This window comes from Gobio gobio, assembly GCF_949357685.1.
Source record: "Gobio gobio genome assembly, chromosome: 16".
Lineage (NCBI taxonomy): Eukaryota > Metazoa > Chordata > Actinopteri > Cypriniformes > Gobionidae > Gobio > Gobio gobio.
This window is the reverse complement of record NC_137109.1, coordinates 5,358,091-5,371,239: the sequence shown is the minus strand read 5'-3', so window position 1 is coordinate 5,371,239 and position 13,149 is coordinate 5,358,091. Positions and strand designations below refer to the sequence as shown.

The window sequence follows — 13,149 nt, the reverse complement described above, 5'->3', positions numbered from 1 at the left end:
ACAAGACATGTCCTAGGAAAACAGGACGTTTGGTCACCCTAACTAACATATTTTGTGAGATAAAATAATTCAACCACGGCTGCCAGCTTTTTACTGTAAATTTAAGAGCAATGGCTAAAACATACATATTTCTACCTACCATATTTTTTAAGGTAAGTACTTCAATCACAGCTGACAGTTTTTTACCGTAAATGTTATATCAATGCCATAAAACATGTAGATTTCTACCATATTTTTTACGGTAAAGTAATGGCAACCACAGCTGCCAGTTTTTACCGTAAACTTTAGTTAAATGCAGTAAAACCTAAAATATTACCACACATTTTTTTTGCGGTAAAGTACTTTAACCACAGCTGCCAGTTTTTTTTACCATGAATTTTAGATCAATGCTGTAAAACATACATATATTTGTACCATATTTTTTACGGTAAAGTACTTCAACCACAGCTGCCAGTTTTTACCATAAACTTTAGTTAAATGATGTAAAACCCAAAATATTTCAACTGTATTTTATGGTCAACCACAGTCACCAGGTTTTTTTTACAGTAAACTTTAATTAAATGCCTTAAAATCAAAAATATTACTTCCCAATTTTTAGTGGTAAAGTACTTCAACCACAGCTGCCAGTTTTTACCGTAAATTTTAGATCAATGCCAAAAAACATGTAGATTTATACCGTATTTCTTTTACGGTAAAGTACTGCACCCACAGCTTCCAATTTTTTTTATTTTTTTTTATACCATAAACTTTACTTAAATGCCATTAAACCTAATATATTACTACCTTTTTTTCTTTCTTTTTTTTGCTGTAAAGTACTTTAAACACAGCTGACAATTTTTTACCATAAACTTTAGCTAAATGCTGTAAATCCTATAATATTTCTTCTGTTTTTTTTTTACGGTAAAGTACTTCAACCACAGCTGCCAGTTTTTTACCATGAATTTTAGATCAATGCTGTAAAACATACGTATGTGTACTGTATTTTTTTAAGGTAAAGTACTTCAACCACAGCTGACAGTTTTTTACCATGAATTTTAGATCAATCCTGTAAAACATACATATTTGTACTGTATTTTTTTAAGGTAAAGTACTTCAACCACAGCTGACAGTTTTTACCGTAAACTTTAGTTAAATGCCGTAAAACCTAAAATATTACTACCCTATTTTTGCTGTAAAGTACTTTAACCACAGCTGACATTTTTTTTACCATAAATTTAAGTTCAATGCTGTAAAATATAAATATTACTACATATTTTTGTATACGGTTAGATTTTTTTTTACATTGTACTTCTGTACATTTATCAGTATTTTACTGTAAAATTACACAAAATGTCCAATGAGATCTATTACATTTTTTCACTGTGTATAGTAAGGGAAACTACATTCCATGTTTTCTGAAGTCATACAGTCTTTTTAATTTAGTTTTAAATTGTACAAAACTTTGTGAGGTTATGTTATAAGATAACTAATAGCATTTGGTGTCAGTGATGCACTATATTTTAACTGAATTCCAGTGGAGGGGAATATTTTCAGTGAATAATGGCATAAATTTGGTTCTGACCTCAGAAAAGTTGGAATATAGCGCATATGCATGTATGAACTACTTTTAATATGCTTTTTGGAACATTCACTTTTGCTTAGGATGATTTTGGCTTTCAAGGAAGCAAAACAATAAAATGGGATCAGAACAATCATTTAAATTTTTGGCTGAACTATACTTAGCTCTCCGTAATTTTGCTGCCCGTTTTAAACCCTTCCGTGGCTGTGTGCCGCAGCAGTGAAGTCTAACAAGGCCATTAAATTTGCGATGATCTCATCATTTAGGCCACTAAAGCGTGTTAGAGCCGCCTGCAATAGCCGGTTAGGCTCTGACCTTCCATATGGCTTCATCTGTTCATATCTGTTTTGCGCATACTGTTCATTACGAGAGACAAATGACTCGGCTGATATGAGATGCATCTCAGACTGTAATTGAGCTGGTGGCTGGTATCTGGGAGGACTGTGAGACGCATTGCTGTGTTGAATCGGGGCAATAGGGGAGCGAGAGTTTAATGGTGGCCACTCTTGCAGACATACGAGATACTGGAGCCAAACCTGTGATGGTGTACATTCACGGCGGATCGTACATGGAGGGCACCGGGAACATGATCGACGGAAGCGTGCTGGCCAGTTACGGGAACGTCATCGTCATTACGCTCAACTTTCGAGTCGGCGTCCTAGGTAAGCACTTTTCATTGCTACATAACTTTCCAGGAGCAGTCATATTGGAAAAAAGTAGAGCTAGGTCTGGGTCTCTTTTGTTCTGTGTTAATTATTAAAACTAGTATTTTTGCATTTACTGGAATGATATGTTGAATGCTGCTTACTGTATCAGTCAATGCAAAACACTGAAGCAAGAGATTCTGTTGAATAAGCGGGATAAACTCTTGCCAAAGTTTGGCTTTTTCTTTTTGCCTTGCACAGTGTTGTGTTGTTTAATTGTTAAACGTGGTGCATAAAAATGTTTAGTCACCCAGTTATGCTTTTAAATTTGACAAATAAGCACAATACAATTATATTTCCGAGTGAATGTATAAAGCAGATTCTGAATCCAAAATACATCCCATAAACATCCCAAATGCGAGGAGTCTGTTGTACTGAAGGAACTTAAGTAAGAGGTTGTTGAAAAAGTTAATGGGTGACTCTTTGCTGGATTTGAACCTACAACCTTTCGGAGACAAGACCACATCTGTTAAAGTGTAACTTCACAGATTTTCAACCCTCTTTGTATGGTTACAGTGTCGGTACTATATGTAAATGAACAGTGTTCACTCATTCTCCGAGTTCCCCAAGAAATTCACGTTTATTTGTCAGCAAAAGTCTGACGGATGAAAACAAAGTCTTTTGTGAAAACTACAGGTTGTACTTTCGCATTTTTGCATTCCCATCCACAGACCGTCGGATCGACAGAATGTTATCAACAGAATTAGTTATTGTTGGAGTACGTCCGTCACTGAAAATTGTATCATAATTTGTCTACTCTTTAACCCTGTAAGCCCTGAAGGAATTTTTAGAGTTGTTTTTTTACATGCAATAACTCAGGAAGGAAATAAGGTAGAAGGACAATTATCCTACATGTGAGGTGCATCTGCACAGCAAAAACTCCAGTGTTAAATTAACCTCTCTCCAGAGTTTATTTGACTCCACACTCAAGAGTGTTAAAACTCTGAAGCTGTGTTAAAGTTAATGAGATAATCAAGTGATCCATCGAGTGATGATTGACCATTAGTGAAAAACACCTGATGATAACAAGCAGAATCACTGAAGGAAAGAGTCGCCGGTTTTAAGTCACCATTATGGTGATCAGTGTGTGCTTTAGTTTGTCTCTTGGCTTTTTAAATATTACTTATGGCTGCTTTAAATGTGTTTATAAAACACACTTGTTATGGCACAGAAAAAAAAGTTTATATATTTTTTTGATTGTAGCATAGTCATCATGTACATTCTAAAAAATGCTGGGTTAAAAATAACCCAAGTTGGGTTGAAAATGGACTAACCCAGCAATTTGGTTGTTTTAAGCAAACATTTAACCCAACCACTGGGTTAAAACAACCCAATTGCTGGGTTAGTCCATTTTCAACCCAACTTGGGTTATTGTTAACCCAGCATGTTTTAGAATGTAGTAACCTGAAAATCTGATGTTAAACAGTCCAAGTCAGGAGCCCAACTAAATCAAACATCATAATGGTGACTTAAATCCGGTCACTCTTTCCTTCCATACTTCTGCTCATTATCATAAGGTGTTTATCATTAATGGCCAATCATCACTCAAGTAATCACTTAATTATCTTATTAACTTCAACACTGCTTCAGAGTTTATTTGAATACTCTTGAGTGTGGAGTCAAATAAACTCTAATGAGAGTTAAATTAACACTGGAGCTTTTGCTGTGTGGATCAAATTTTGTGGCGATAACATACAATAATCAAAAGTTAAAGCATTTGGATCCAAGGTAGCCTTTATTTGACACCCGGAGGCATTTTCATATGCATGTCTTGTGATCAACACAATGGATTATATTGACTTTGGACTCATTTCAGTCGGGAGCATCCACTGTAAGTAATAATGTGATATTTTCTACGATCTGTGCATGTTTCATGAAGTTACAAGCGCAAACGCGCCTGTGGGGTGTTATGTATTATAACTCCATGAGGAAAATGTTTAGATCTAAGTGACAGGTTTTGGTGATGGTTTGATCCTGAGAATCTGCTGTAAATATTGATGTGCCATTTTCCACAATCGTTGCATGTTTCGTGAAGTTACAAGCAAAAAAGTGACATAAATGCTGCATCCGTATATTATTTACATATGGGTCTGCGGGTCTACACATACAAAAACCTGCTCAAGTTTAGTCAATGCCCAAAACAATTATGCTTGTTGTTTTCTTCTCTGTGAGATCTTTTAAATTACATATGACACATGACTATCTGAGCTGTATTATTTTTTAGACATATTACAGTACATAGTACAAAGTAAGTATTCATATCACACAAGTAAATTATGGGGGGAGGGGGATTAATCAGCAAATTGGCTACATGAATTGTTAAGCTTAAATCTGTAAGCTTTCAAAAAGGATACCTTGTTGTGTTGTCCAAAGCAGTAGTTTTGAAAAATATGATTATTAATTTATTAATAGTGTTTTTTGGATATTTTACTGAAATGTTTATATACTGTTTATTGCAGTTTTAAAGTGTTACCATTTTTTTTTTTTTTTTTTTCAACCAGGTTGCATTCGGCATATATTTTACAAATGATGTTTCGCTAATGGTACAATCTCTACAGGTAGCGCGAGGAGTGATGGCAGCACTACGGACGCATTTTCCCTTTATTAAAACACAGGACACCCCTCATTTGCATAGTGATAGCTGCTGCAGATGTAATTGAAATTCAGAGCAGACCGAACAATTCCAGGGGAAGAAAATAAATAAATAATAGGATATTAATAAAAAAAATGAGCCATCCTTTTAATTATGCAGCTTAAAGGTATGCAGAGAGAATTATACAGTATGTAAAAGCTTCCTCATTTACCTTGTGGCTGTTCCGTGAACGTGGCTGAATGTAGGTTACAGGGGTTTGATGCAAAATTCATGTATTTATGCATGCGTGTGCCTTATTTGAGAATGGCATAAAAAAGAATGAAAATAGCACTCGAGATGCAACACAACAACAGCGATCTGTGCACTGTACGGTCTTTATTCCCGAGCTCGGTTTAATAAGTCTCGCTGGAGTTTTATCATCTCTCTGCAGCGTTTCCACCTGTCCTGTGGATGTGATAATTATTGCTTCTAAGTGTGGACCCTGTCTCTCCAGGGGCCCTATTTGGAGACTTTTGCATGTGAACTCCACACCATGTAGATGGCTGAGAACTCATTACAGGTTTAATATTTAATTACAAATGCCAGATCACCGGCGAGTCCTTTCCTGCGGATGCTGTGTCTTTGTGACTGATGGGATGTGTGAATACTGTGGCACTCGGATTTGATCAGACGCAGAGTTTGGTCTGGAGACAATTTGTTTATAGGAAGTCTGTCTCTGGTGCGCGTGCGCGGGCGTGGATCAGGCCGGGCTTGCCGGGACCCTTTAATGGCGTGTAATGACTCCTAGTCAGGGGGGAGTATCTTGTATCACTGCTCTTTACAAATATAATTACTCACTGGCTCTCCAGAGCATGTCAAATTCCTTTTCTTCTGGGGAAGACTTAATTACTGTTTCCAGATGCATTAAATATTAACAATAGCCACCTCTCTTTTAAAATCCATGGACCTTTGCCCTTTATGGTGGTAAGCCGGCGGAGCAGTTATAGTAGAAATAATGCCGGAGCTATGAAAAATATGGAATAAATCACCGGCACTTGGATGTCTGTTTGAGAAAGCAAATGTAATATATATGCCTATAGATATGATTTTAAAGCAGTGCATTATGGCAGTTTTCGAAGTGTTTGTCTTTTCCCAGAGCTCATAGCTCAAGGCAACATGAATGTTTGATTGCATCCCATTACATGTGCGGTTCAAATCCGCATTAGACAATTTTACATTTCTATGAGCGCCATCCGTCTGGTTGTGCCTGCCGACTTTGTTCGCTGTTACGGGAGTCTAATTAAAAACATCATGTGTGTGTGCCACAAGAAAAAACGATTTCCATGCATGGATCTTCTGTGACTGGCTGGCTCTGCCACGTTGCAAATCAAATCCAGAAATTAACCATTCAGTCTTCTGCTCTTTGTTCGGCAGATGATATTAGGTATTGATGCGTAGATTTTCCACGTCACTGACAACTGTCTATTACTGCAAATGGTTTCCGATCAGACGGCGTGAAGCCTTCTTAGCATTCAGAGTGAAATATTGCATGTTCAGCTTGGATGTGAAATTACATGTCACATGAATTCCTCAAGAGCTGTAGCAAAATCCCCTGGCAAATGTACAGTATGTTTCATCTGGGTCGAGAGCCATTTCATGTAGAGAGGGAAATGCAACTGCAAAAGTGGCTGGGTCTTTCTCGGGGAACGGTGCAATTTGTGCCTGGATGTGTCAGGATGTGTCATTTGACTTTAAATGGTTTTTGCTGAGGTAAGGGCATTTATTTCCCCACCTCAGGTGCAAAGTGTGAGGGCCATAACCACCGAAATATTCAGATTAGTGGACAACAAGATTCATATTTAAGTTTGATATAGAATAGGCTTCTGTATATAACTAAAATACATGTATAACCCATGGCACTTCCCTTGCACACACACACACACACACACACTGGATTTCCATGTTTTATTGGGACTTTCCATTGACGTAATGGGTTTTATACTGTACAAACTGTATATTCTCTCCCCTTACACTAAATCGACCCATCACACAAAACGTTCTGCAATTTCACATTTGCAAAAATTCTCATTCTGTGTGATTTATAAGCTGTTTTCCTCATGGGGACCAAAAAATGTCCCATGAATTTCGGATATTGGCACCTTTGTGGGAACATTTTGTCTTCATAATGTAGGTTTTACCAGGACCACACACATACACACACACACACACACACACACACACACACACACACACACACACACACACACACACACACACACACACACACACACACACACACACACACACACACACACACACACACACACACACACACCCTACCCCTCAACCTACCCATTAAACACACACACACACACACACACACACACACACACACCGTACCCCTATCCCTAAATCTACCCATCAAACACACACACACACACACACCGTACCCCTATCCCTAAACCTACCCATCACACACACACACACACACACACACACACACACACACACAACACACACACACACACACACACACACACACACACACACACATACTACCCATAAACCTACCCATGACACACACACACACACCCTACCCTACCCCTAAACCTACCCATCACACATACACACACACTCCCTCCCTACCCCTAAACCTACCCATCACACACCACACACACACACACACACACACACACACACACACCCTACCCATACCCCTAAACCTACCCATCACACACACATAGACACACCCTACCCCATCCTTAAATCTACCCAGCACACACACACTCCTACCCCTACCCCTAAATCTACCCATCAAACACATACACACACACACACACACACACTACCCCTACCCCTAAACCTACCCATCACAGACACACACACACACACACACACACACACACACACACACACACACACACACACACACACACACACACACACACACACACACACACACACACACACACTGTACCCCTATCCCTAAACCTACCCATCATACACCACACACACACCCTACCCCTAAACCTTCCCATCACATACACACACACACCCTACCCCTATCCCTAAACCTACCCAACGCACACACACACACCCTACCCCTAAACCTACCTATCACACACCACACACATACACACACCCTACCCCTTCCTTTAACCTACCCGACACACACACACACACAAACTCCCTTCCCCAACCCCTAAATCTACCCATCACACACAAACACACACATACCCTACCCCTAAACCTACCTATCACACACCACACACATACACACACCCTACCCCTTCCTTTAACCTACCCAACACACACACACACAAACTCCCTACCCCAACCCCTAAATCTACACATCACACACAAACACACACACACCCTACCCCTAAACCTACCATCACACACACACACACACACACACACACACACACACACACACACACACACACACACTCCCTACCCCTAAACCTACCCATCACACACACACACACACACACACACACACACACTACCCCTAAACCTACCTTCACACACACATACACACACCCTACCCCATCCCTAAACCTACCCAACACACACACACACACACACACACACACACACACACACACACACACACACACGACTATTAGCAGTCTTAACTAGCAAATGTCACTGTCACACCACAGGATTTTTGAACTTTGTGCCAAAAATGTTTTAAAAAATATCACTTTTAAAAGATCGATTATTATCACTTGATTAGATTTGTTTCATCTTCTCCCCATAATTATATATTAAGCTTAGTGGATGTCAGTTTGATTTAAATAATGCATGTTTAATTTTGAAATGATGAAAAATGCTGCCAGAGAAACTTCTGTTTGAATTGCCAGACGAAAGCATGTCATATAATGGGACTCTTATTTTCAAAGACAATTTTTGATCAATTTAATGAACAATAAAAGTTAAAATCTAACTGACCCCAAAATATATCACTAAATCTGTGTTTATTTGATCAATAGTACAGTAAAATAGTGAAATATTATTACAATTTAATTTATTTTAATTTAATTTATAGTTTTCTATGTGAATATATAGTAAAGTGTAATTTATTAATGTAATCAAAGCTGAATTTATTTGATAAAAATACAGTAAAAATAGTGAAATATTATTACAATGTAAAACCGATGTTTTCTCTGAATATACAGTAAAATTGTATTTATTCCTGTGATCAAAAGCTGAATTTTCCAGTCTTCAGTGTCACTTGATCCTTCAGAAATCATTCTGATATGATTTGATGCTCAAGAAACATTTATGATTATTATAAATGTTGGAAACAGTTGTGCTGCTTCAGATTTCCATCAGTTTTGGGGAAAGAGTTCATATTTCTGACCCCAATGGGAGATACAAAAGTTTGGAAAAGTCTCTTCTGCTCACCAAGCCTGCATTTATTTTATCAAAAACATTTTTTTTTTAATAAAAAAAAAAATACAAAATTTTAAAATATTTTTACGATTTTAAATAACTGTTTTCTATTGCAATATATTGTAAATTGCAATTTATTCCTGAGGTCAAAGCTTAATTTATCATCATTACTCCAGTCTTCAGTGTCACATGATCCTTCAGAAATCATTCAGATATGGTGATTTGATGAAACATTTATGATTATTATCGATGTTGGAACAGTGGGACAGCACAATAATTGTGTTTATTGCCACTTTTGGCATGCATGCTGAATAAAGGTATTAATTAAAGTATTAAAAAAATGGTATACCATCTATCAATTTGTGGGGACTCAAATGAGACAAATTTTTGAAGCGAAGCGATAAGATTAAAATAGAAGAAAATCTTTTATTCATGTGTGCTGAAAAGCAAGAGTGATGAGGGAGAGACTGATTCTGTGAGACAAAGTCCGTGTGCTCAGAGAGACAGACAACCGATTCAATTATGAAAAACATGGAAAGAAATTACAGTTGTTCTAATCAAATGAGAATGAATCGAAGAGGGGAAAAAAACATACTCTGAAATCAATTTATAAGACAAGTTAAAAAATGAAATGCCCAAAGGCTGAAATAAATCGAAGCTGAAATTCTGCGAATGTTCTGCCTGTTAATGCGGTAGCATCGTGATGAGGTCTTCGAGCTCTCTCGCACATGCAAACTTTTCCCAAGTGCATCAAATGTCTTCTCATAAGTTTGAACCGAGACAACAGAAGCATCAAGGTTGTTAGAAACTTTGCGCTCCAACATTCCCAGGAGCCTCTGGTTTTCCTCCGGCAGTTTTGATTTACCTCCAGGGCCTGCCGGTTCCAGCGCTCATCCCTTTTGGCCTTGTGGGTGAAATAAATTACACAGAAACCTCAGTGAGAACCACAGTCCCTTTATCCGAACCTGACCTCTGGGTTTGAGGGATTGATCTTGGGTATGATGGCTGCTGTCAAAGTGTCGTTTGAGTGCTGTGACATTTGGGTTCTTCCTGGCCTAGTTTTACACAATTGAGAGATTTGTCAACAAGTGAGACAGACCGTATCGCAAGAAACTCACACAAGCCGCCAACTTTTGTAGAGCTCCTGACTCAGTCAAGACGACTTGTGCTTGTTTTCTGAAAAAACTATGTGCTTTTTGAGTGTCACTAATATGCATAATGCACAAACCAAGCGTGCAGTTGTGTAAGTAAACATGCTTTTATTCAGAGCAACCAATAGTCTTGAATAGAAAACTTTTAGATGGGGGAAAGTCGTCTCGGGTGTCTTGCTCAAAGACAAAATACTAGTCACAGCTCAGGAACAACTAGTACCGTCATCCCTGATTACAATGACAGCGACTGAATCACTGCAGGTCTCGTTCTTACGTTCCTACCGTGCGACAGATCACTTTATCCACATCCGATCATGTCGTTGCTTCAAATTTCTATCAGTGTGAATGGCCCTTTCTGGTCTCACAACCCACAATTTGTCAATCACTTTCTTCCAGAGCTGTCTTGTTATCTACTGCCTACTTAGGCAGGTACCTCCTTACGTAGCATCCATACTGAAATGGGACATTTGATTTGGTTATTCAGTCCCTCTAGGATTTCGCTAGACTGGGTCAACCTATCAGCCTATCAGCCGGTGATTTGATTTCGCCCTGCAGCTCAGGCTGGAAACTTGTACATTTGTCTATCCTTCTTCCATTACAAATTTGCGGGGACCAATCACCAACCGGCTTATCCACCTGGTGCGCTATTGGTGGGTTTAACACAATGACGGATAGAGAAGCGATGGATCGTTGGTCTGATTGGTTGAAGGACTTTCCATTCGCGTACAGAGTCATTTGAAATATGCCCGTTGATCACGCCTCTTGTGGTCTGATTGGTTGAAGGACTATCCAACTTCGTACAGAGTCATTTAAACTATGCCCTGTGATCACACCTCTTGTGGTCTGATTGGTTGAAGGACTATCCAACCGTGTACAGAGTCACTTGAACTATGCCCTGTGATCACGCCTCTTGTGGTCTGATTGGTTGAAGGACTATCCAACCGCATACAGAGTCATTTGAACTATGCCTGTTGATCACACCTCTTGTGGTCTGATTGGTTGAAGGACTATCAAACCGTGTACAGAGTCATTTGAACTATGCCCGATGATCACGCCTCTTGTGTTCTGATTGGTTGAAGGACTATCCAACTGCGTACAGAGTCATTTTAACTATGCCCGTTGATCACGCCTCTTGTAGTAAGATTGGTTGAAGGACTATCCAACCGCGTACAGAGTCATTTTAACTATGCCCGTTGATCACGCCTCTTGTGGTCTGATTGGTTGAAGGACTATCCAACCGCGTACAGAGTCATTTTAACTATGCCCGTTGATCACGCCTCTTGTGGTCTGATTGGTTGAAGGACTATCCAACTGCGTACAGAGTCATTTGAACTATACCCTGTGATCACGCCTCTTGTGGTCTGATTGGTTGAAGGACTATCCAACCGTGTACAGAGTCATTTGAACTATGCTCCTTGATCACGCCTCTTGTAGTCTGATTGGTTGAAGGACTATCCAATTGCTTACAGAGTCATTTGAACTATGCCCATTGATCACGCTTCTTGTCCAGTAGAAAATACAGAGCAGACTCCCCAGACTATTGTTCAATCTTAAAAGATTGAGCTTGGTCTGGTGTTAGCCAGACAAGGATTTTGCAGGATTTTTGAGGCCAACTTTACTCAAAATTTGCGGGAATATCTGCAGCATTTCTTGTATCGTTTTCAGTGAAAATACACCAAAGTCAACATTCAACTAACATTTGTATTACTTTTCTGACCTCAAGAACCATTGGGATCTGTAATTTCTAAAGTAGAACACTGATAATAACTTAAAACTATGATTTCAACATTTTATTTAAAAAACAAACAAACAAAAAAAACACATGATTTTGTAAACCTATGGGTGCATGGTTTTCTGGACCTCTACAAAATTAGAACATTTTGTATATTTTTTAAGGTATCGATCATTTTTGTATATATTATGTATCAAATATGATACAGCATGCTTTGGAGGAATGTTTGTTTGTCTTTCTCAGTCATTATTGTACACTTATTGCCATAGTCATTCGGTATAACCAGCTTTGGTCATTCGGTAAAACCGATATAGTAAATGTGACCCTGGAGCACAAAACCAGTCCTGCGTCTCACAGGTGTATTTGAGGCAATAGCCATCTATTTTTTATGCCAAAAATCATTAGGATATTAAGTAAAGATAATGTTCCATGAAGATATTTTGTAAATGTCCTACCGTAAATATATAAAAAATTTATTATTATTAGTAACATGCATTGCTAAGGTCTTCATTTGGACAAATTTAAAGGACATTTTTCTCAATATTTCAATTTTTTTGCACCCTCAGATTCCAGATTTTCAAACAGTTGTATCTGAGCTAAATATACAAACCATAAATCAATGGAAAGCTTTATTTATTCAGCCTTCAGATTATGTAAAAATCTCCATTTAAAAAAATTTACCCTTGTGAGTGATTTTGTGGTCCATGGTCACAAATATTTCAATTGAATAATATTGTTTTTAATAACTAAAGGAACTACAATAATACGAATACAAAGCAGATTAGGCTTTTTTCTACATTTCCCTTTTCTCATTTCCCTGTGAGGTTTTACTTGAATATGTTGGAAGGTTTAGAGTAGTCCAATAAAATGATTACATTTAGTAGGCGAATCAGAATGGCCAAGTCTTGCCTATAGTCGACTGATAGTGTGTGTGTGTGTGTGTGTGTCTGTGTGTGTGTGGTCGGGGGTTGTGTAAAAGGTTATGAGGAATGTTTACTTGATTTTACATTAAATTCTGTGATCCTGGAAAGACT

At 38.3% G+C, this 13,149-nt stretch overlaps 1 protein-coding gene across 1 annotated transcript in view; it reads left to right on the top strand.

Moving 5' to 3' along the window:
* The window catches only part of nlgn3a (neuroligin 3a), a 305,661-nt gene that overhangs the window by 127,270 nt on the left and 165,242 nt on the right, over positions 1-13,149 (top strand). Inside the window, exon 3 of the mRNA XM_079838954.1 lies at positions 2,071-2,220. Coding sequence (XP_079695080.1) covers positions 2,071-2,220 — 150 coding nt within the window. The remainder of the gene's footprint in view (positions 1-2,070; positions 2,221-13,149) is intronic.